Source organism: Scyliorhinus torazame, chromosome 5, assembly GCF_047496885.1.
Source record: "Scyliorhinus torazame isolate Kashiwa2021f chromosome 5, sScyTor2.1, whole genome shotgun sequence".
NCBI lineage: Eukaryota > Metazoa > Chordata > Chondrichthyes > Carcharhiniformes > Scyliorhinidae > Scyliorhinus > Scyliorhinus torazame.
The window spans coordinates 271,844,640-271,868,583 of record NC_092711.1 but is presented as its reverse complement, the minus strand read 5'-3'; the positions used below and the strand labels follow the sequence as shown (position 1 = coordinate 271,868,583).

Below are 23,944 nucleotides of genomic sequence, written 5' to 3'. Positions count from 1 at the left end.
CCTCCTCCCATTTGACCTTCACCCCTCCATTGAGCCCAGATCCTCCCCAAAATCCATCCATATACGACAGATGTGCTACCCACTTCTGACCCCGAACAGGAAAGATTCCTCTCCAGCAAGGATAATGTCGGCGCGACTGGGAATGCTGGAAACATCCGCCTAACAGAATTCCGTACCTGGAGGTACCTAAAAGAGTCGGAGCCCAAGAGCCTGAATTTCTCTTTCAATTCTTTCAGGCTGGCAAACCGCCCCTCCAGGAATAAATCATTCACTCTCTCCAGCCCCTTCCCCTTGCACACCCCAAATGTAGCATCTAACCTTGCCGGCTCGAACAAGTGGTTAACACGAAGGGGGGCCAGCTTCGACACTGACCCCAGCTTGATGGAGTTGCCTCCATATCTTTAAAGTGGAAACAACAATCAAGTACTTTGCCGGGGCAAATGGCAGTGACGCCGTCATAATGGGCTAAACAGCTGGCTTGTAAAGCAGAACAAGGCCAGCAGCACGGTTCAATTCCCGTACCAGCCTCCCTGAACAGACGCCGGAATGTGGCGACTAGGGGCTTTTCACAGTAACTTCATTTGAAGCCTACTTGTGACAATAAGCGATTTTCATAAGTGCCCTCAAACTGGACCCTCTACATGACCCAAACTCCATCTGCACCCAGATAGACCCCGGGCCCCCACACCATCCCAACTCCTTCTCCGCATTGGCAGCCCAGTAATAAAATATCAGGTTTGGCAGCAGAAGACCCCCAACCATCTATCCCTCCGTGTAGGACACCCCTCCAAATCCTCGGAGTCTTTCCTGCCCATAGAAAGCTTGCTATAAACTGCTCAACCCCCCCACCCCCTGGAAAAATGACTTGGATCAGAAGACACTGAAATAAGAGCAGGAATCTTGGCAAGATGTTCATCTTGATTGATGAACCCTGTCTGCCAAGGACAATGGGAAGCTGTCCCACCTTTACAGGTCAGCCATAACCCTACCCACTAGGCTGGTATAATTCAATTTACCGAGCTGCACCCTGTCTAGAGCCACCTGGACACCAGGTACCGAAAACTAGTCCCGGCCAGGTGGAAAGGTAGTCACACAAAACCGACTCCCCTCCCCAAAGTGTTGACCAAAAAATACTCGCTCTTCTCTAAATTTAACTTGTATCCAGTGAAGGAGCCAAATCTCTTCAGTACAGTCATGGGGCAGGATTCTCCGACCCCCTGCTGGGTCGGAGAATCGCCGGGGGGGGGCGGCCTGAATCTCGCCCCGTCGCTCTGACGCCGGCTGCCGAATTCTCCAGCGCCGGTTTTCGGGCGGGGCAGGGATCACGCCGTGCCGGTCAGGGGCCATTGGCAGCGGGCCCCCCCATAATTCTCCGGGCCCCAAGCATCCTGGCAGTGCAACCTGGCATCCGGGCATTGCCCCTGACACCCTGGCAGTACCAATCTGGCACCTGGGCACTGCCTTAACACTATGGCAGTACCAATCTGGCACCCGGGCACTGCCCTGACACCCTGGCAGTACCAACCCTGCAGTGCTAGGTTGGCGGTTCTGGGGAAATGCCAGCCCTGTCCCCGACCACCTTGGGGCCCAATCACGCCTGGTATCTGTTTGTGGTGAGCAGTACTAATCTGTGCCCAAGTGAGGCCTCGTTGGTGACTACCGGGAGCTGGGAGAATGAGCCTCAAACGTGCTGCACCTATTTAAATTAGCTTAATGGCTCAGATAAATTTGATTATCTGGATTAAGCCCAGCGAGGGTGTGACCCAGATCATGCTAGGCCTAGCAGTTGGGTGCATTGTAATCAGCTCAGCGCGAAACCTGTTTGGGGCCTCTCCCACTATGCACCCGGTGCAACGTGATCGATGCTGGGTGCAACCGGGTGGGAAGATCACGCCTATTGTCTGCTGCATATTTATTTATGTGGGATATCAAAAAGATCATAACTGGACTATTAAATTAAATTTTCCCAATCGCCAACCTCCTCCCCAGCGTTGCTGCTGACTGCTGAGCTGGGGGAGTCAGGATGCCAGAAAGGTGAACTCCCAAAATTATTTTGCCAACTGTAACATGATGTAATAGTGTAATATTGGCCGCATAATTTCCACATAGTCGACTGTTGATGATCCAATAATACATAAAAATCAATAGTCTTCCAGGCTGAAAATTAGCATGTAAGATGCATCGCTAGTGTGAAAGAACAAACCCCATCCCACCCAAAACAAAACCTTAAAAAGGTTTATGGTTTAAATTTTACAAGAATGGAAACCTGGAATAATCTCTCATCATCTCATTTCAGGATTCAGAGAACACTTACAAGTTTTGATCTTGCAAAACGGAAGCCATCTGAATTGCTTGATCAATTTGCAGTTTTGCACACATTTCCTGGTGTCCAATATTTTCCATTTAGTATGAACAGTAACACCTGAATAAACTATGAAGCTTAGTGTCAACCAAAACCTGTTGGTTTTGTATGTATACATAGGCTGATTGTTAAAAGTGTTCTATGGGTTACTAGCCAGTACGTGGATTTCATGTGATCATAGTCCATTCCAAACCTATGTTAACGACTTGTGAATGGATCCCTCTACACTGAATTCAAGTATCTGATGGCAAAAGGAAGGCCTTAGCTTTAATGATGCACAACTCCTCACCTCACCATTCTGTAGACTGTACTTCAACTCAGCAGCTTTGTCGTTCAGCAGAGATTCCAAAAAATGGGATGGGGAAGAGGGTGGAGTGTGGGAAAGCTCAAAAGCCAGGCTAATTCGGAGTAGCTCCCGACAGCAGAATTCAGGACAACGTTAGCAGAGATCTGGAAGCTCATCACTGCATTGCCCCCCATTTTCAGATGGGATACGGATTTCGTTACCTTGAAAGACACCAGTGAATGAGTTAGGATTTATAGCAGTCAAACAGATCCATGATTACTTTTATTGGTACCAGCTATTTATTTTCACCTATTTATTTCCAGATTCATTAAAACTAAATTCAATTCTCAAGCTGCCATGGTGGGATTTAAATTTGCATTTGCTCTAGATTAATAGTCCAGTCACAGAACCACTATGCTGCTCGATGCAATTTGACACCAGAAAGCAAAAGACAATTTAAAGCAATTGGTCTATAATGGACTATACAAAATCCATTCTCCTAACAAAAGGCAGCTAATTTCTAGGTTCAGCTGTTGGTGAGGAGTTCAACTACTCCTTGTTCTGGCAAATAACATCAGGAAACAAGAAATATTTTTTTAAATGCTGTAGAATATTGTTAATTAATAATTACCTATAATTTATGCATACAAATTACTAAAGAGATATTTTTTTCCTTTTAATCCCTCACAAGTTGACTCAAAAGATTCTGTAGTACGATTTCACAATTTGGATAATGTGAAATGTTCGATCATTTTGTTTCAGTAATCTTGTTTTAAATGAATTTCAGTTAAAGTAATTTAATTTTTGTTACAGTTGCACCCTCAAAGCCAACATGTGGTATTGCACCACATCCTGTGAAGACAAATTCGGCAATCTTATCTTGTCATTCCGATCAAGGTGTACCAGTTCCAACTTATCACTGGGTGGAAATTGTAAACCATGTCCCTGAAAATATCTTCGGCCATTCTGGTAAGAATGAAAACCAAGTTATTCTAAATATCCAAAAACCAGTAGCCAAGCTAAATTTTATCTCTTCCAATTTTCCCCTCTATTTGTCCCAATAATAAATCTTCCTATTTTCCTCACCAGTTCCAAGATAATTTGATTTGTTTAACTTTCAGGTCGAAGGTCTGGGCTGTTGACTATTTCAAACATCTCGGAACATGAATATGGTGTTTACCAATGCACAGCATCCAATTCTTTGGGAAACCAGTCATGCACATTCGATCTGTCAACGCTCTGTAAGTTTCCTATAGCAATCTTGTTAACTTCGGCCTTTGGAGGGAATGGCGAAGTAAGTTATGATGACCTTTGTAAATAGATTGGAAACTGCTTTCAATGAACGGTACATGAGATGGAGATTAGTAAAAGCAAGACATCTGAGAGCAAACTTACGATAGTAATTTGCTGTCAACCTTTTGATCAGGACTTGAGAGAATGACATGCAAACCAGAGTCATAATCCATAGGTGCAAAAGTTGCTGTACTATTCATAGAATCCCGACATTGAAGAAGAGAACCCATACATCTTTGGACACTAAGGGGCAATTTAGCATGGTCAATCTACCTAACCTGCACACCTTTGTATTGCGGGAGGAAACCGGTGCACCCGGATGAAACCCACGCAGACACAGGGATTTTTCATACTTTATTTCATGCATACATTAGCTATTCTGCAGCTATTGGGGGGTATTATTGGTAGGAGAGCGACAATTGAGATAGCCATTGGGAAGGCGATGGCCTGTTGAAAATCTAACTCGCATTGATTAAAAATCTAGCATTTGTGAAGCACAAGGGTGCTTAATAATTAACAAGTACCATTTTAACATATCAATGTGATGTCTTCTGGGAGTGCATGTCCTTGTACTCCCAATTTACTAATTTAGAGTACGCAATTATTTTTTTCCAATTAAGGTGAAATTTAGCGTGGCCAATTCACCTGTCCCGCACATCTTTTGGGTTGTGGGGTTGAGAGCCACGGAGACACGGGGAGAATGTGCAAACTCCACACTGACGGTGACTCGGAGCTGGGATTAAACCTGGGACCTCGGCACCATAAGGCAGCGGTGCTAACCACTGTGCCATTGTGCTGCCCTCTGTTTAGCAGTGTTTGCTCATTTTCTAGGTTATGCATAGGTGTTATACACTATGTGATTATACATTGTTAAAGCTTCAAGCCAAAATTATATCAAATTCACTCCACAAATCCAATGGTAACTCATCAAAACTAGGCATGGAGACATGAATGGAAATTATTCAGTTGGTTATTTATTACATATTTTTATTATGTTTTGGGTTAAAAGGTTCTACTGACAATGGCATTAATGAGAAGTCTTGCATTTACAATCACAATTAATCTGACTTGAAATGACACAATATGGTCGTATTGGATTTTACTTAATCTTCCACAACATCCCAGTTTCTTACTTGTTGTGCTTCCTAAATTAAATGTACAATTTTAAAGCAATATACCAGAGATGATCCCTAAAGCTCAACAAAGAGCAGTTGTTTAGTAAGGTTGCATTAGCACTCTATCATTGGACTGAATGATTGGATGGATCAAGTTATTTACTGATTGTATTTTACCCCATTTTCTTCTTTTTGCTCTAGATGCTGAGAGCGATCATATTATAGGAGCCATTATTGGGGCAGTTCTTGCAGCAATGGTCATTGGAGCTATTGTCTGGGTAGTTGCAAGGAAGGCAAAGAAAAATGCAAAGAAAAATGTGGAAAAAGATACTGAATTGCAGTGAGTGCTACCTTCAGTTCTGTGTCACTCTTAATGTTTCAGACTTCATGAACTGGATTGTATGCCCCCTCCCGCCCACCCCATTGCCGTATTTAAAGGTGGGGGGTGGTGCTTGTAAAGTAAAATGAGTAGCCTTCTAGCCACCTTTCCACCCACCCCCCGACTTATCGCCCACATTATGGTGGGCGGGAAAGCTGTCAAGTGCTTGTCTTTGGACATATTGAGGCCCTTTAGTGATCAACTAATTGTCACTCAAGGAACTCATTCAGTCTCACCAATATTTTGCATGTGGCAGGGAAAGGTGGAAGCAACGTGGGCGGGCAGCCTGGCAGATTTCATTGTTGGGTTGCAAAGGAGGACCTCCTTTGTGGGAAATATGTTGTGCCCATATGAGGCACCCCCTTCCAAGATAATCCAATTAAAAAAAAAAAAAAGAATTTTAGAGTACCCAATTCATTTTTTCCAATTAAGGGGCAATTTAGCGTGGCCAATCCACCTACCCTGCACATCTTTGGGCTGTGGGGGCGAAACCCACGCAAACACGGGGGGAATGTGCAAATTCCATACAGACAGTGACCTAGAACCGAGATCGAACCTGGGACCTCGGCACCGTGAGGCAGCAATGCTAACCACTGCGCCACCATGCTGCATTAGATATCCCAATTTTAACCTTCCCCCTTTGCCTTTAAAACTAGACTTCCCACCCCCTTTACCCTACCTCACTGCGTTCTCGAGCCAGTCTTGTCCAAAGTATTGGACTGATCTCGGAGTCCAGGCTCCATGACTCTACATCCTCCAGGGTTTGGCTGTAGTCTCAGCAGTGGCTACCACTCCATCCTAGCATCACTGGGACTACAAGAGCTTCCGGCCAATTAGATTAACTGTAACTCTCTAAGGCATCATTTCCTCCCAGAAGGGGGCAGAAATCCCACTCTATATCAATCTGGGCTGCTCACAGCATATTAGTGCAGTGGGACAGCTGGAATCTGAGTTAGTGGACTCAATACTGCCTTTTCCCATGGGAGGGGCAGGTTGGGAAGTATGCCTCCATATAAAAATCTATCCCCAGGATTTTTGCTTTCTATTTTCACATCTTAACAATAGACACAGAGGAGAGCATTAGACTCTCTCTCCTCCTAGGATCACTCTTTCCTGGGACACCCATCAGCTGAAATTTTGAGTGTCTACAAAAATCCCACAAATGGTTCCCATCTGTACCTAGTTAGTTGATCTCACCCAGACAACCGTCAATTGTTGCAACCTTCTTGAGTTCCAATCAGCGTGAAGAGTTTATGGATTTCTTTGTCACTGCTCTCAGCTGCCTCTGCCACTCTCACCCTTCCTCTAGCCCTGCCAGGCAAATTTCCTCGAAGCTTCCCCCTGGTCTAACCTTGAATTTATATCTTTCTTTTGTTTCTCTACTCATGCTTTTTCTGAGCTCATATTCTCCATGAGATCCACCTTCTGTTCTCTCAACGCTATGTTCATGAACCTGTTGACTATCCGAATTCCCTTTCTGACGCCCATTTTAGCTGATACTATCAATGGTTCTCTCTCCTCAGGTACTGTTCCACCCCCGTTCGAATATGCCATCATCACCTCTCTCCTCAAACACTAAACCCTCGAGCCCACTCTCTCTGCAAGCTTCCATACCATACCCAATATTGTATTTCTCTCTAGTCCTTGAACGTGCTGCCACCTCCCAAATCCATGCTATATTTCCGAGAACTCCATGATTGAATACCTTCAATCAGGTTTCGTCCCCTCCTCAGTACCAAAGCGGCTCTTATCAAAGTCACAGATGACATCCTACATTTCTGTGACTGAGGCAAGCTATCCCTCCTTGTCCTTCTTGACATCTATGAATAATGATCACACTATTCTCCTCCAGCTGGGTAGGTTTGCATTCGCCTGGTTCCATTCTTTTTTTTAAAAAAAAATTTTATTCAAATTTTTCGGCCAAACAAAACAGTACAAAGGTTTTTCCCTTTTTACAACAATAAAACAATATAAATAACAGTGACCGTTTTTAACAAATAAATAAATAATATATAAACTAAATGGCAACTGCCATAACAGAAATAATAACTCTCTCAAAAACACCCCTGAGGACCCACCCGAGCCCCCCCCCCCCCCAGCTCCCCCCTGGGTTGCTGCTGTTACCTTCCCATTTCCTTTATCGTTCTGCGAGGTAATTAATGAACGGTTGCCACCGCCTGGTGAACCCTTGAGCCGAACCCCTTAGTGCAAACTTTATCCGTTCTAGTTTTATAAACCCTGCCATGTCGTTTATCCAGGTCTCCACGCCCGGGGGTTTGGCTTCCTTCCACATAAGCAATATCCTTCGCCGGGCTACTAGGGACGCAAAGGCCAAAACATCAGCCTCTCTCGCCTCCTGCACTCCCGGCTCTTCTGCAACCCCAAATATAGCCAACCCCCAGCCTGGCTCAACCCGGACCCCCACCACCTTCGGAAGCACATTCGCCACCCCCACCCAGAACCCCTGCAGTGCCGGGCATGACCAAAACATGTGGGTGTGGTTTGCTGGGCTTCTCGAGCATCTCCCACACCTATCCTCTACCCCGAAAAATTTACTGAGCCTTGCTCCGGTCATATGCGCCCTGTGCAAAACCTTGAATTGTATCAGGCTGAGCCTGGCGCACGAGGACGAAGAGTTTACCCTACGTAGGGCATCTGCCCACAGCCCCTCTTCAATCTCTTCCCCCAGCTCTTCTTCCCATTTTCCCTTCAGCTCATCCACCATGATCTCCCCCTCGTCTCTCATTTCCCTGTATATATCCGACACCCTACCATCCCCCACCCATGTCCCTGAAATCACTCTATCCTGGATCTCCTGCGTCGGGAGCTGCGGGAATCCCCTCACCTGTTGCCTCGCAAAAGCCCTCAGTTGCATGTACCGAAATACATTTCCTTGGGGCAACCCATATTTTTCCGTCAGCGCTCCCAGACTCGCAAACGTCCCGTCTAAGAACAGATCCCTCAGTTGCACAATCCCAGCTCTCTGCCATGCTCTAAATCCCCCATCTATTCTCCCCGGGACAAACCTATGATTATTTCTTATCGGGGACCGCCCCGAGGCTCCCGTCCTTCCCCTATGCCGTCTCCACTGCCCCCAAATTTTCAGTGTTGCCACCACCACTGGACTTGTGGTGTATTTCTTCGGGGAGAACAGCAACGGCGGCGTCGCCAGTGCTTGTAGGCTGGTTCCTTTGCAGGACGCCATCTCCAATCTCTTCCACGCCGCTCCCTCCCCCTCTCCCATCCACTTACACACCATTGAGATATTGGCGGCCCAATAGTACTCACTTAAGCTCGGTAGTGCCAGTCCCCCCCTATCCCTGCTACGCTGCAAAAACCCCCTCCTCACTCTTGGGGTCTTCCCAGCCCACACAAAACTCATGACACTTTTCTCGATTTTCTTGAAAAAAGCCTTCGTGACCATCACCGGGAGGCACTGAAACACAAAAAGGAATCTCGGGAGGACTACCATTTTGACCGCCTGCACCCTACCCACCAGTGACAGGGGCACCATGTCCCATCTCTTAAAGTCCTCCTCCATCTGTTCCACCAATCGTGTTAGATTAAGCCTATGTAAGGTTCCCCAACTCCTGGCTATCTGAATCCCTAAGTACCGGAAATCTCTTGTTACCTTCCTCAGCGGTAAATCATCTATTCCCCTGCTCTGCTCCCCCGGATGCACCACAAACAACTCACACTTCCCCATATTCAATTTGTACCCCGAGAATTCCCCAAACTCCCTGAGTGTCTGCATTATCTCAGGCATCCCCTCCACTGGGTCCGCAACATACAGCAATAAATCATCTGCATACAATGATACCCGGTGTTCTTCTCCTCGCCTGAGTACTCCCCTCCACTTCCTGGAGCCCCTCAGTGCTATGGCCAGGGGCTCAATTGCCAATGCAAACAGTAACGGAGACAGGGGACACCCCTGCCTCGTCCCTCTATAAAGACGGAAGTAGTCAGACCTCTGCCTGTTCGTGATCACACTTGCCACCGGGGCCCTATATAGCAGCTGTACCCATCCAATAAGCCCTTCTCCAAAACCAAATCTCCTCAACACTTCCCACAGGTAGTCCCACTCCACTCTGTCGAATGCTTTCTCGGCGTCCATCGCCACCACTATCTCCGCCTCCCCCTCTGGTGGGGGCATCATCATCACCCCTAGCAGCCTCCGTATGTTCGTGTTCAGCTGTCTCCCCTTAACGAACCCAGTTTGATCCTCGTGGACCACCCCCGGGACACAATCCTCTATCCTCGTCGCCATCACCTTGGCCAGGAGCTTAGCATCTATGTTCAAAAGGGAAATGGGCCTGTAGGACCCACACTGCAGCGGGTCTTTTTCCTTTTTCAAAAGTAACAATATCGTCACCTCCGACATAGTCGGGGGCAACTTTCCCCTTTCCCTGGCCTCATTAAAGGTTCTCGTCAAAAGCGGGGCCAGTAGGTCCATATATTTCCTATAAAATTCCACCGGGAACCCATCCGGTCCCGGAGCCTTCCCTGCCTGCATGCTCCCAATCCCCTTTACCACCTCCTCCATCTCAATCTGTGCTCCCAGTCCCGCCCTCTCCTGCTCCTCCACCTTCGGGAATTCCAGCTGATCCAGGAAACACATCATTCCCTCCTTCCCTTCCGGGGGCTGAGCCTTATATAACCTCTCATAGAATGTCTTGAACACCCCGTTCACTCTCTCCGCTCCCCGTTCCATCTCTCCCTCCTCATCTCTCACCCCACCTATCACCCTCGCCGCTCCCCTCTTCCTCAATTGGTGGGCCAGTAGCCGACTCGCCTTCTCTCCATACTCATACTGTACACCCTGTGCCCTCCTCCACTGTGCCTCTGCCTTACCCGTGGTCAGCAGGTCAAATTCCACATGTAACCTTTGTCTTTCCCTGTACAGTCCCTCCTCCGGTGCCTCTGCATATTGCCTGTCCACCCTCAGAAGTTCTCTCAACAATCGCTCCCTTTCTTTACCCTCTTGCTTCCCTTTATGTGCCCTTATGGATATCAGTTCCCCTCTGACCACCGCCTTCAACGCCTCCCAGACCACTCCCACCTGAACCTCTCCGTTGTCATTAAGCTCCAAATACCTTTCAATACACCCCCTCACCCTTAGACATACTCCCTCATCCGCCAATAAGCCCATATCCATTCTCCAGAGTGGGTGCTGTTCTTTTTCCTCTCCTACCTCCAGGTCTACCCAATGTGGAGCGTGGTCCGAAATGGCGATGGCCGTATACTCCGTCCCTTTCACCTTCGGAATCAGTGCCCTTCCCAAGAGAAAAAAGTCTATCCGTGAATATACCTTGTGAACATGGGAGAAAAATGAGAACTCCTTACTCCTAGGCCTAATAAATCGCCAGGGGTCTACTCCTCCCATCTGCTCCATGAAGTCCTCGAGCACCCTGGCCGCTGCCAGCCTCCTCCCGGTCCTGGACCTCGACCGGTCCAGCCATGGATCAAGCACTGTGTTGCAGTCTCCCCCCATTACCAACTTTCCCGCCTCCAGGTCCGGGATACGCCCCAACATACGCCTCATAAAGTTTGCATCATCCCAGTTCGGGGCGTATACGTTCACCAGAACCACTGCTTCCCCTTGTAATCTGCCACTCACCATCACGTATCTACCCCCACTATCCGCCACAATGGTCTTTGCCTCAAACAGTACCCGTTTCCCCACTAAGATAGCCACCCCCCTATTCTTCGCATCTAAACCCGAATGGAACACCTGCCCCACCCATCCTTTACGTAGTCTGACCTGGTCTATCAGTTTCAGGTGCGTCTCCTGCAACATAACCACATCTGCCTTTAATTTCTTTAGGTGTGCGAGTACCCGTGCCCTTTTAATCGGCCCGTTCAGCCCTCTCACGTTCCACGTGATCAGCCGGGTTGGGGGGCTCTTTACCCCTCCCCCTTGTCAACTAGCCATCCCCTGTTTTAAACCAGCTCCTCACCCGGTTCCCACGTACCTGTATATCCCACCGACGGTGCCCCCCCGTCTCGACCACCCCGTCCCATAACAGCTCCCCCTTCTCCTTAGCAGCAGCAGCCCAGTTAACTCTTTCCCCCCCCCCCCGCTAGATCCCCCTCTAGCGTAGTTGCACCCCCCATGTTGCTCCCAGAAGTCAGCGAACTCTGGCTGACCTCGGCTTCCTCCTTTGCCCTCGGCCCCCCACTGTGCGAGGCCCCCTCCTTCCTGCGTCCCTGTTCCCGCCACAATTACCATAGCGCGGGAGCAAAGCCCGCATTTCCCACTCGGCCCCGCCCCTAATGGCGCATTTCCCTTCTCCTTCCCCTTTCCTCCCCACCGGCGCCCACAGTTCCTCATACTCCCCCCCCCCCCCCCCAATGAGGGGAAGAGAGAAAAGTTACAGGATCGAAGAATTAACAAATTGAAAAATCATCCCCCCCCCTTCCCCTTCCTCGCCCCACATAATCACCCCACCACTTTATCCCAGAAGCTCTTTCTCTCGCCAGACTATTCCAGCTTCTCGTCCACAATGAATGTCCACGCCTCTTCTACCGTCTCAAAGTAGTGGTGCTTCCCTTGGTGTGTGACCCACAGTCTCGCCGGTTGCAACATTCCAAATTGAACCTTCTTTTTGTGAAGCACCGCCTTAGCCCGATTGAAACTTGCCCTCCTTCTCGCCACCTCCGCACTCCAATCCTGGTATACGCGGATCACCGCGTTCTCCCACCTACAGCTCCGAGTTTTCTTCGCCCATCTGAGGACCGTCTCTCTGTCGTTGTAGCGGAGAAACCTCACCACTATAGCTCGAGGTATTTCTCCAGCCTTTGGTCTTCGTGCCAGAACTCGATAGGCTCCCTCCACCTTCATAGGGCCCGTCGGGGCCTCCGAACCCATTAGCGAGTGAAGCATCGTGCTCACATATGCCCCGACGTCCGCCCCCTCTGCGCCTTCGGGAAGACCCAGGACTCTTAAATTCTTCCTCCTCGAATTATTCTCCAGTGCTTCCAACCTCTCCACACACCTTTTGTGCTGTGTCTCGTGCGTCTCTGTCTTCACCACCAGGCCCTGTATTTCATCTTCGTTTTCAGCAGTCTTTGCCTTCACGACCCGAAGCTCCAGCTCCTGGGTCCTCTGCTCCTCCTTTAGCCCTTCAATCGCCTGTAATATCGGGGCCAACACCTCCTTCTTCAACCCCTTCTTCAGCTCTTCCACACAGCGCCGCAGGAACTCTTGTTGCTCCGGGCCCCATAACAAACGGCCACCTTCCGACGCCACCTTGCTTCGAGCTTCCCTTCCTTGCCGCTGTTCCAGAGGATCTTCTGCAATCCGGCCGCTATCCTCTCCTTTTTCCATATGTGTCCGGGGGGATTCCCTTCTAGTTTACCGCACAGTGATTTTGGCCGTTTAAATTGCCGTTGGGGCTCCTATCAAGAGCCCAAAAGTCCGTTCCAATGGGAGATGCCGAAACGTGCGACTCAGCTGGTCATTGCCGCACCCGGAAGCCGCCTGGTTCCATTCTTAGCTACCTAAATATCTCTGTACCAGAAAAAACCTGCAATGGTTTCGCTTCCCTCTCTTGCGCCATTACCTTTGGTGTTCACCTTGGCCCCCTCCTAAGTTATTAGTTAAATGCTGCCTCTCAGCAACGTTTTCTGAAACCACAATATCAAATTTCACAAGCACTTAGCCAATACCCAGTTCTACCTCATGACTGACCACCATTCTCAAGCCCTTCACTCACTGTCTCTAAATTGTCAGAAAGCGTGTCTGACATCCAGTACTTGGTAAGCAGTAATTTCATCCAACTAAATATAGGAAAGGCTGAAGCCACTGTCTTCCGTCCCCACAACAACATTTATTCCCTAACCATCGACTCATCCCCTCAGCCAGCAACTGTTTCAGGCTGAAACAGATTATTTGCTACGTTGATGTGATGTCATAATTTTTCTCAAGTTGACTGCATATTCAGGGGAACAGTGTCTGTCTGAGGAGAGAGAACCACCACCTGCAAGTTCCTCTCCAAGCCACTCACCATCCTGACTTGGATATATATCCTTCAATGAAGGAACTCCCTCACTAATTGCATCCTGCGTGCATCTCCGTCACATGGACTGCGGCAGTTCAAGAAGGCAGCTCACCACCGCCTTCTCAAGGTCAATTAGAGATGGGTTATAAATGCTGGTCTTCAGCGATGCCTTCATCCTGTAAATGAATTTAAAAATCAGTAAGACAATCTACTTCCACCTCTGTAACATTGCCCAACACCACCATGCTCCTGTAGCCTGCCTGTCTGTGTATGCTTATAACTGAAGGTAATGGACTACTTGAGAACCAGGGAATCGTTATTGCCAATGGGACTGTGCTGCAAAAACAATTAATACCATTAACTGGGATTTAAATTAAGAAAATCAGAGGGGAAGAAAAAGGTGATTGTCAATTTGAATTCTCAATCACATGGCCATAAAGAATATCATAATTGTTCATTATTTCTCTAAGGGTCAAACAAGAAGCCAGCAAAACATCTACTACATACGTGACTGTCCCCACAGATGATGCTGCAGCAGCCTCAACAGAACCAAATGATGCTAAGTTGCCAGAGGTAGGCCCGAGCAGCATGGAGACAACTGAGGTGCACAGACCACCAACTGAAACTCCGCTGTTGAGCAAAAATGCTGCCCCCTCTGGCAATGAAAACGCAGCAAAAGAAGAAATTGAGGGAGAAGGTTCACAGGCCACTTAGTTTGCTTTCTACCAAAAGAGTGTACTATTTGAGAATCTGAAGTAATACACATAAACCATGATGTCTTTTAACACACCAACATATTCTATTACAATACAAGCCTATTATTGGCAATGATTCTGCGAGAAAGAACGAATCTTCCGTTTTTACTGCAATTACAAGTACTATATCCAGGCTCAATAACTAAATTCACCATTAAAGTAAAAATTAACATTGTGTAAATCAACCCCAGGTATAGCTTATTGTGTGTAAAGTCTTAAAACACCTTTTATTTATTCAACTATTATAAACCTTCCCTAATCAGTAAAACAAGTTTCTTTGCACTTGCAAAACATACCCACCCAAAAATCCTTTTGAAATGCATGCACCAGGTATCTGCTGACTACTATGTTTAGTCTGTCACTTGACTTTTCCAGCCCAATGCCCAATAGTAATTAGGATTTTACATTTGACTAACGCATTATGTCAGTGGAGGTGGTGCATCAATCAGCCATGGCATTTCTCAACTAAAAAGAGGAAAAGTTCATCCAAATTCTTGCTCCTAATCATTGTCCGGAGATCCAAATTTGGATGTGAAGTAAGAAGAGAATTAGACTTGGCTAAAATCCCTTGGAGTCAAATCAAGGCAGCCGCTGATCACAGAACAATACCCAAGTGTCTTTTGGAGAGCTGGAGGGAAACCTAACAACCAAGGCCTTTGTTGAAAGTGTCCAAGCTCATTTCACATAGGACGCTTACATCCAGCATGGGCAGATAATGTTATCCTGTCAATATGGTCGAGACTCAAATTTGAGCCCAAAGATTCACATCACCTTGTATTTGTGAATGATTCTAATTGATCAATATTCCAATTGATATGTTGTCTTTTAAGTGGCTTGTACTGTATTGTATTATGTATATATAAAGTAAACATCAGTGAGGAATGGATTATTGAAGAACCAATTTCTGATGCAGCTACAAATTCCACAATTCCTAGTGCAAGACAAAAAGGTACATTGAAAATTCTGCATGGCCAGCTTGCCATTTTCCGTCAATCATTGTCAACGAATGGGAAACCATGAGTTGGGTTTTTAAGATATGTGCTCCTTGGGTAAATTGTGAATATACAAGTGGCACTTTTCCCCCATAATTCCCTTAATTGAAAGTTTGTTTATTCGAAAGCAGAAGTTGGTTCCTGAATGTGGAATTAATGTTATTATAGGCAAGTCATTTTCAAGAGAATTAAACTTTTAAAGAAAAGGAATTAGGACAGCTTCAGTGTCGACCTCCCACTGCCACAGCTATGATGGCTGAATTGCCTTTTCTCGGCTGAAATCTTTACGGTTGTATTTTTGTAAAGCCAAATCCTTCATTAGTCAATTTATTTTTTCATAACTTGCATCATTTTATACTCACCATCATTTTAGAAACATTTTCTATTTGATTGACAGATCTCTCCAAGTAGCTACACGCAAGCTAAAAACACGGCAATCCTATGGATTCTGCTATTCCTGCTCCTTTTAAAGCCAAATTAATCAAATTCAAAGCACAAGGTGCTTCTTAACAGAGTCAATGTGGTTGACTCTCAAGTGCCCTCTGAAATGGAGGGCAGTTAGTGATGGGCAGTAAATGCCCAGCCAGTGACATCCCATCTTGTAAATCAATTTTTTTTAAAACTGGTATTATCGGTTTTTTGTTTCAGTGCCCGGTATTTTTTAAATTTTTACATAAATATGAAAAGGACAGAAGAATTGATTTTATAATATTGTGGCCAATTTAATTTTTCTAAAGTAACAGAACCTTTATTCTCTGGATGTTCTACTGAGGCGATCAAATACTCTCGGTATCATAACAATTGCTGGAGAGGGGAATATTTTCTGCAGAGAGCAGCAGACCATGGTTACATAGAAATATGAATTGTGTGATGGATAAATGTGCTGGAATATTTCCTGGCAGCCTATGGGGATCTATGGTTCAAACTTTGCTGTAGTATTGATGGTGAAACTGTGCGTGTTCACTGTCATTATTCCACTAACACTGACAGCAACCTCTGGAGTCCACATTTGCGCACTGTAAAGTGAAATCCCAGATGTTGGTGTTAAGATTTCTGACAGCTGAGTTGGGGCCCAGCTTGCAGTGGAACAATTGCAGCTGAGCGGGCTCTCGCCTTGGTGGTGCTGTGTGCATCTGAATGATGGTTGCGTCGAAAATGTTGTCTTGGCTGAGAATCTCGGCTTCGCAGTGCTGATCGTTAAAGCTCGCTTTGAGGAATTGCTGGGTGCTTATATGAAAGCAGTGGAGACGCAGAAGAAGGTTCTTACACTTGAAAGAACACTTTCCCTGGTGAGAGCCTGCCTTCGTGTTGCATGTTGTGAAGTTCGTCCTGTCTGCTTCGGGAGAGGGGGGGGGGGGGTGTTGCCCCTGAGCTTGGTCCCTGGACGAGAGGTGAGTTCCCGGTTGAATTTGAAAATTGGCTGCTATGATCTGGAGACTGGGTCCATCAGATTTGATGGTACACAACGTATCCTATCTTTGAGGTCCAGGGTTGGTTTGACCCACCGAACACTGGTCCTGTTTTCGATGCTCATCGTGAGAAGTTGAAGATGGCTGAGCCCGTTGCGTCACTCACCCCGGCCGGGAACAAGGCTATGAAACGCCTGGGTGTCGGAGAGACGGCATGGTGGAAGTGATGGTGATTCGGCCCTTGGAATCCTTGAGAGATCCTGAAGAATGCTTGTTGATGCTGCCTAATCCTTTATCTTCTCGTGCAACATGGAAGGTGTCTTTATCCTTCAAATTGCCCTGTGGTTCTTCTGTAATCCTGGACGTTTCTCCCCATTGACCATGTTGTTGATTATTTGTTTTTGTCTTTTTGCCTGCCGAAAGGTGATGGCCTATATCATTGATTATCCTGATCCAGCAGAATCATACTGAGTCAGTTATGAGGATGTGATTTGTGCAGTTTTACCCCTTTTGGTTATTGAGGATGCTGAGTAGGGCTGGGGCAGGAAAACGAGGTAGGTGGTTGTGTTGGTAAGGTTAGTTCAGTCCTCGCTTAGATTGATGGTAGCCCCCCAGTAAGCGGTAATCCATATCGGGTTTCTTTTTCTTTTTGGCATTAATTATTTATTTTGTTTCTTTTTAAGTTATCGAATTTAAGAATCCGTGGGTGATATTTTCCACCTCGCGCCACTGGTAGCAGAGTTCCTGGTGAGGCAGAGAATCCAGCGACGGGGAGAAAATGGGATCAGCTCCAAGTACCGATCCATTTCCGATGCTCCAGCACCCCCCTGGTGGCAGGATTGAGATTCGTGCCTGCGGGCACCATTCCCCGGACCCACGTGATTCTCTGGTGCTCTGGGCTGGGAATCATGTGGGCGAGCGTTACTACAGGTATGGACAAGCGTGGCCCTTACGTGGTGGACCTCACGGTGGGCTAAGAGGGTGACATCTTAAGGGAGTTTCCCCAAAGTCCATCCGAGGGCCACCCCCCCCCCACCTCTTCCCCCCCCCACCCCACAATGCAAGACCTGCCCATTCCACCCCCACCAGAACCCCCGAGACCCCTAAATAAAGAAACCCCCAGAGAGGCTCTAAATAAGGAGACCCCTTAAATAATGAGATCCCCTAAATAAGGAGACACCCCCAGAGACTCCCTCAATAAAGAAACCCTCACAGACTCCCTAAATACAGAGATACCCTAAATAAAGAGACCCCACCTCCAGAGAGCACCTAAATAAGGAGACACCTGTCAAAAAGCCCCCCAGAAATGAGCCCCCTGTCTGACAGCTTGAGTAGCCCAGGCAGAGGCAGTAAAAAAAAATCACTGTTGTAACACTTACCTGGGCAATAGTCCTGCTGGCTCAGACATAGGAAGCACCACCTGTCGATTCCAGGAAAGAGAAAAGCAGTGTTTAAACCCCCCCTTCCACCGTTCCCTGAGATGCAAGTCATTCATTAATTTCCTTTACTGGCTGTGATTTACTGCTGCAATATATACACAAACACACAGCTGCCAGCTTTGCTCCATTCATCTTCCTTCACAGTTCAGTAACTCAGATGTGCTCTAACCATGATGTTTATAAACATTAATCAATTCAAACAGAGTTAAGTGCTGTCAATTTCCATCTGACCGCTTCAAAATCACTTAAGTGTGTAGGTAGGTAGTTGCGATGCGGGGGGGGTGGGGCTGAGTTGCGATGTTGGGGGGTTGGGGCTGAATTGTGGGGGGGGGGTGGGGGGTAGCCAGTCTCGGGACCTCATTGTTGGGCCGCCCGCTCAAAATGGCGGCCCAATAGCAGGATTCCCTAGAGAATCCCTCACAATCCTCGCCATACATAAATTTGCATGGCGAAGGACTGGGAATCATTTCCTGATCTGCGCTCCCAGTGGGAGCGAAATCATGTGCAATTCAGCTCCGGTGGGAGAACATAGTCTCCCAAACAAAGAATCCCATGGCTGGGATTCTCTGAAATGACGGCTAAGTGTTGACGCCGGCGTAAACATCAGAGCGTTTCACGCCGGCGTCAACGGACCCCTTGGCCCAGCGATTCTCTTACCTGAAGGGTGCTGGAAAGCTTCGCGCAGCTCCGGTTGCCGATATGGGGCCCTGCACTTCCGGCCGCGGAGGCTCGGAGAATCCCGGCCCAAGTCTTTATTCTGCGATGGCCTGAGCAGATTTCTTTATCCTGAGAGGGACTGTGTTCCTTCTGACTCTCCCTTAAGATTGAGTTTATTTTTAATCTTAATTTCTCTTTACTTCGGTTTCTCTCTCTTCATGGCTGGGTTCAAAATGCGGGACGGGAAATTGGATCCCGTTTTCTTGTTGGCTTTTCCTCCTCCCCTTGTTGAGGAGGTTGTCTCTCTGGGAGACGCTGTTGGTTTGATAGTAATCCAAACGTGTCTCTCCTGGTCCTCTCTTTACATTTGTCTGGAATAATTTTGGTTCTGCGTAGGGCTGAATGGGGTTTAGTTTCATGATGTGGCATGTATGTAACTCCCCTTAGGACTGGGGTTTTCATGAATTTTCTTTTGTTTTTGACGGACCTCTTGGCTTCTACATGATAGCAGATGGGTCTGATATGCAAAGAGAAGAGGCTGCGATGGGTCGACGGTGCCTTTGGCGCAGTTGGAGTTGAGGGGGATGTATGTTGGTGTACACCCGACCATGGCGCGGGGGGGCCTAAATGATTTTTCATGGTGATTGTGGGCCTGTGGGGAGTGGGAGCGGGTGCACCGTTTTGTCATATTTTTATGACTTTACCCTGTCTATCCCTCGGTCTCTGGTGGGGCTATATGAATATCTAATCAAGTCTAACGAATGAATCAAGTCAATTGTGATGGTATTCTCCTGTTCCACTCTGTGCTCATGTAAATTAAACCATTGTTTTCTTCTTCCTAGTTATGGGGGTGTATTATTTCGTAACTTTGTTGTGTAATTCAATTAAATGTAAAATCTCTATAAATATACTTTAAAATAATTACAATAGGTAACCTATTAAATTAGTTGTGTGCCTTTGCAAGTTTTATGAACCTTCTTAAGTACTGCACTGATTCCATGGGGAAAAAATTGTTTATAAAGGCCGCTTTAAGCAGCGGTAAGCAGATGGTGTTGATTCCCTGAGGAGACAGACTGTACCTCTGCAGCCAGTGCAAGGCTCCGGAATGATTTTTTTAATACTAATTTTTTTAAAAATTGAAAGCACCCAATACGATTTTTTCCCCAATTAAGGGACAATTTAGCGTGGCCAATCCACCTATCCTGTACATCTTTTGGGTTGTGGGAGTGAGACCCAAGCAGACACGGATAGAATGTGCAAACTCCACATGGATGGTGACCCGAGGCCGGGATCGAACCCAGGTCCATGGCGATGCTCGGCAATGATATCAATGAGGAAACACCTGGGGGCCTCAAAGGCAGCGTCCGACAGTGTTATCAGCTCCTGGGGAATTGGCATTATTCGCACAGCACTGCCTCATGAATGAATTTCCCCCTATATCTTTATATATGACACATGCATACACACAGGAGTAGCATGATCATACTCGGAAAACAGTAAAACAGTTTAAAAGCCTCAAGTGATGTTAATGTGAGATGATAAAGAGAAGCTTTTAAATAAAATTAAAGACATTTAAGAGACACAAAGATTAAGCAAGGGATTTATGTGCTGGCGATGGGTTGGTGAGGGGTAAGGCATGAAATAGAAATAGGAAAGGCTTGTATAATGGACCAGAACCAGATTATTTATACATATATATAAAACCAGGCAATATAAATATATATGTATATAAAACAAAGAACTGTGGCTAATTTCGAGAAGGATGAAATTGAAAACCAAGAAATGATGTTGAACCTGTGTAACCCATTGCTTAGGGTAGCAGCACTGTGAACAGTTCTGGTTTTCATTGAATAAAAAGGATAAAGAGCTACTGGACGAGATATAAAAATGATTTACTAGAATGGTTGGTACTAGAACCACAGGTTACACGTGTTAAGAAAGACTGAAGATGTTGGGCTTTTTTCTATGGAATTGAGAAAAATTATGACACATGAACATACACCAAATATTCTTTAAGATTGTGAAAGGGTGTGATAAGATAGACATAGAGAAGGTGTTTCCATTTGGGGGCAAGACCTGAACTAAGTGGCATAAATATATGATAGTTACTAATAAATCCAGGCAGTCTTGTGTTTCAGTTGCAACCCTGCCTCAAAGACAGAAGTTCCAGTTTAAAGTCCCACTCCAGGACTTGTTGGCCACAGAGGGATCGTCCGTGACACAACTAATCAGGTTGATAATCAACTGGCTAGTCCTTCCAAAACATACATGGAAAGCTTTAAGAGTGTGAAAGATTCCTGGTCAGAATGCCTGATGCGGTGTAATGCCCCGAAACCTGGAATGACTTGTCTCTCTCTGAAACAGTGAGAGATGCCAACAGCCTCTTGCTGATAATGACTAATTGCAGACAGACAGGCTAATAAATCCAACAAGAGAAAATTCAGGAGTGGTTAGAACGCGGGGCTTGCCAACCATGGAGTAATTGAGGCAATTAACATAGATGCATTTAAGGGGGAAGCTATCTAAACACACGATGGAGAAAGAAATAGAAGGGTATATTGATGGGGTTGGATGAATATGCAGCATAAACATTGACATGGACCTGCTTGGCCAAATTTTCTGTTTCCATGTTGTAAATACGATGCAATTCTATGTCAGACCCAGCAACTTGAAGAAAGGGAATATAAACTGTTACCAAGGAAGCAGACTGACCTGCCAGCACAGTTTCCCACTAAAGGATTCCTACCTCAAGCGTCAACATCTCTTAACTTACCTCCAGAAATGTCAACACAACCCTCCTACATTCTGGCGATGCAGCAAGGGTGTGCCAGCATTTCTGGGGCAATGTGAGCTTGAGATGGGAACCTACCTCAAAATGCTGACAGGTCGGTCTGAACTCTTGGTATCAGCTTGTATTTCTCTTCTCCCCAGGCTGTTATATTCAATTTCACTTTGCCAGCTACTTTATTTCACATTTACCATATACTTGCACTATTTAAGGTATTCTCAAGTTCTCAAAGTCTTTTAAATGTCATTAATTTTGTTAACGCTATGTCATGTCATTTAATCTTAATAGCATAGCAGCTATTTAACGATCTCCTGTTTTCCATTCAAACAGGCTGTGCTGTCTCACTTTTACATGCGTTTGTGTTTAGGTCTTGCTTTTTTTTCAATACTGTTCACTGGTGATAGAAATGTTGAATTGTTGTTTTCCTGAAAAATCTGACTTGCTGTTTCCAGCATTTTCAGTTTTCTGCTTTGTATTTTTAGTTAGTAAGCAGTGTTCTTTAATTATCTGACTTTTCACATATTATAGAATTGTCTACTGTCCAGGTATGGGACAGACGTTTATCTGACAAAAGATAACCATGCCTTGTCTTTAAGACACATGTAATTGATTCATTGCTTGTATCACCACTAAGATTGAACAGAATAACATTGTTGTACTTTGTAATTCTGCAAGGAGCAGCCTAACGTTTGCGCGTTTTAAAGCAAGAGTGGATTAATTTACCTACTTTTTAAATAAAACTTCCAATTTTAATTTCAAATATGTGTAGTTTGATCTTCTTGCATCAGCACAGCCACCACAACCTTTGGGGATCTATGGTCCAAACTTTGCTGTAGTAATGATGATGAAGCTATGCGTGTTCAATGTCATTACTCTACTGACATTGACTGCAACCTCTGGAGTCCACAATGTAAATTGAAATCCCAGAAGCTGTTGTCAACCTCTGCTGCTGAGGCACTATTCCCACATCACCCCCTGCACCCCCCCCCCCCCCCCCCACACACACCTCACCCCCACCTCACCGCCATACACTAATCTTGTAGATCATAGAATCATAGAATTTACAGTGCAGGTGGAGGCCATTCGGCCCATTGAGTCTGCACCGGCCCTTGGAAGGAGCACCCTACCCAAGCCCACGCCTCCCCCCTATCCCTGTAACCTAGTAACCCCACCTAACCTTTTTTTGGACGCTAAGGGCAATTTATCATGGCCAATCCACCTAACCTGCATGTCTTTGGTCTGTGGGAGGAAACCGGAGCACCCGGCGGAAACCCACGCACACACGGGGAGAACGTGCATACTCCGCACAGACAGTGATCCAAGCCGGGAATCGAACCTGAGACTCTGGAGCTGTGGAGCAACTGTGCTAACCACTGTGCTACCGTGCTGCCCTTTAGATCATTACAATTATCAAGAGTTTCCACTCATATTTTTTAAAAAAAATATTCCGCACATGCATCAACACAGGTTACAGCAAATAAACACCCCAGGAAACATGCTTCCCAACAATCAACTATACAGTCTGTGCAAAGTTTTCCCCTTTTTCACCCCCCTCCCCCCGCGACAAGCAACCCCTCAAACACGGTCACAAACATCCCCCACCTTTTCTCAAACCCCTCTGCAGAGCCCCTAAACTCATACTTTAAAAAATACATTTAGAGTACCCAATTCATTTTTTCCAATTAAGGGGCAATTTAGCGCGGCTAATCCACCTACCCTGCTCATCTTTGGGTTGTGGGGGCAAAACCCACGCAAACACGGGGAGAATGTGCACCCTTAACTCATACTTTATCTTCTCCAACCGCAAGAAGTCGTCCAGGTTACCCAACCATGGTGGTGACGCCGACCGCCACTCCAGTAAAATTTGCCGCCATGCAATCAGAGAGGCGAAGGCCACGACATCGACCTTCCTCCTCTCCATGAGCTCCGGATTCTCCAAAACCTCAAATATCGCCACCAAAGGGTCCGGGTCTACTTCCTCCTCCACTCTCCTGGCTAAGACCGCGAACACTCCCGCCCAGAACCTTCCGTATTTTTCACAACCCCGAAACATGTGCACATGATTCGCTGGCCCCCGCCCCCACCTCTCACACTCATCTGCTACCCCCTGAAAGAACCCACTCATTTCTCGCCCGAGTCATATGCACCCTGTGCGCCACCTTAAACTGTATCAGGCTCATCCTTGCACATGAGGAGGTCCCATTTACCCTATGCAGTGCCTCACTCCATACTCCCCAATTGATTGTCCCTCCCAACTCTGCCTCCCAATTCTCCTTGATCTTCACCACCCACTCGCCTCCCTGCCTCCCCAGCCGCTTATATATATCCCCAATTCTTCCCTCCCCTTCCACATCCCGAAGCAGCAGTCGCTCCAGCAGGGTATATCCCGGCAACCTAGGGAACCCCCTCCAGACCTTTCACGCAAAGTCCCTAACCTGCAGATACCTGAACTCACTCCCCCTCGGCAGC

General features: G+C 46.6%; 1 protein-coding gene across 1 annotated transcript in view; it reads left to right on the top strand.

Moving 5' to 3' along the window:
- The window catches only part of LOC140421131 (V-set and immunoglobulin domain-containing protein 1-like), a 79,889-nt gene extending 61,584 nt beyond the window's left edge, over positions 1–18,305 (top strand). The window contains exons 4-7 of the mRNA XM_072505558.1: positions 3,462–3,617; positions 3,770–3,889; positions 5,258–5,396; positions 13,906–18,305. Coding sequence (XP_072361659.1) covers positions 3,462–3,617; positions 3,770–3,889; positions 5,258–5,396; positions 13,906–14,149 — 659 coding nt within the window. The 3' untranslated portion in view covers positions 14,150–18,305. The remainder of the gene's footprint in view (positions 1–3,461; positions 3,618–3,769; positions 3,890–5,257; positions 5,397–13,905) is intronic.
- Positions 18,306–23,944: the final 5,639 nt, after the last annotated feature.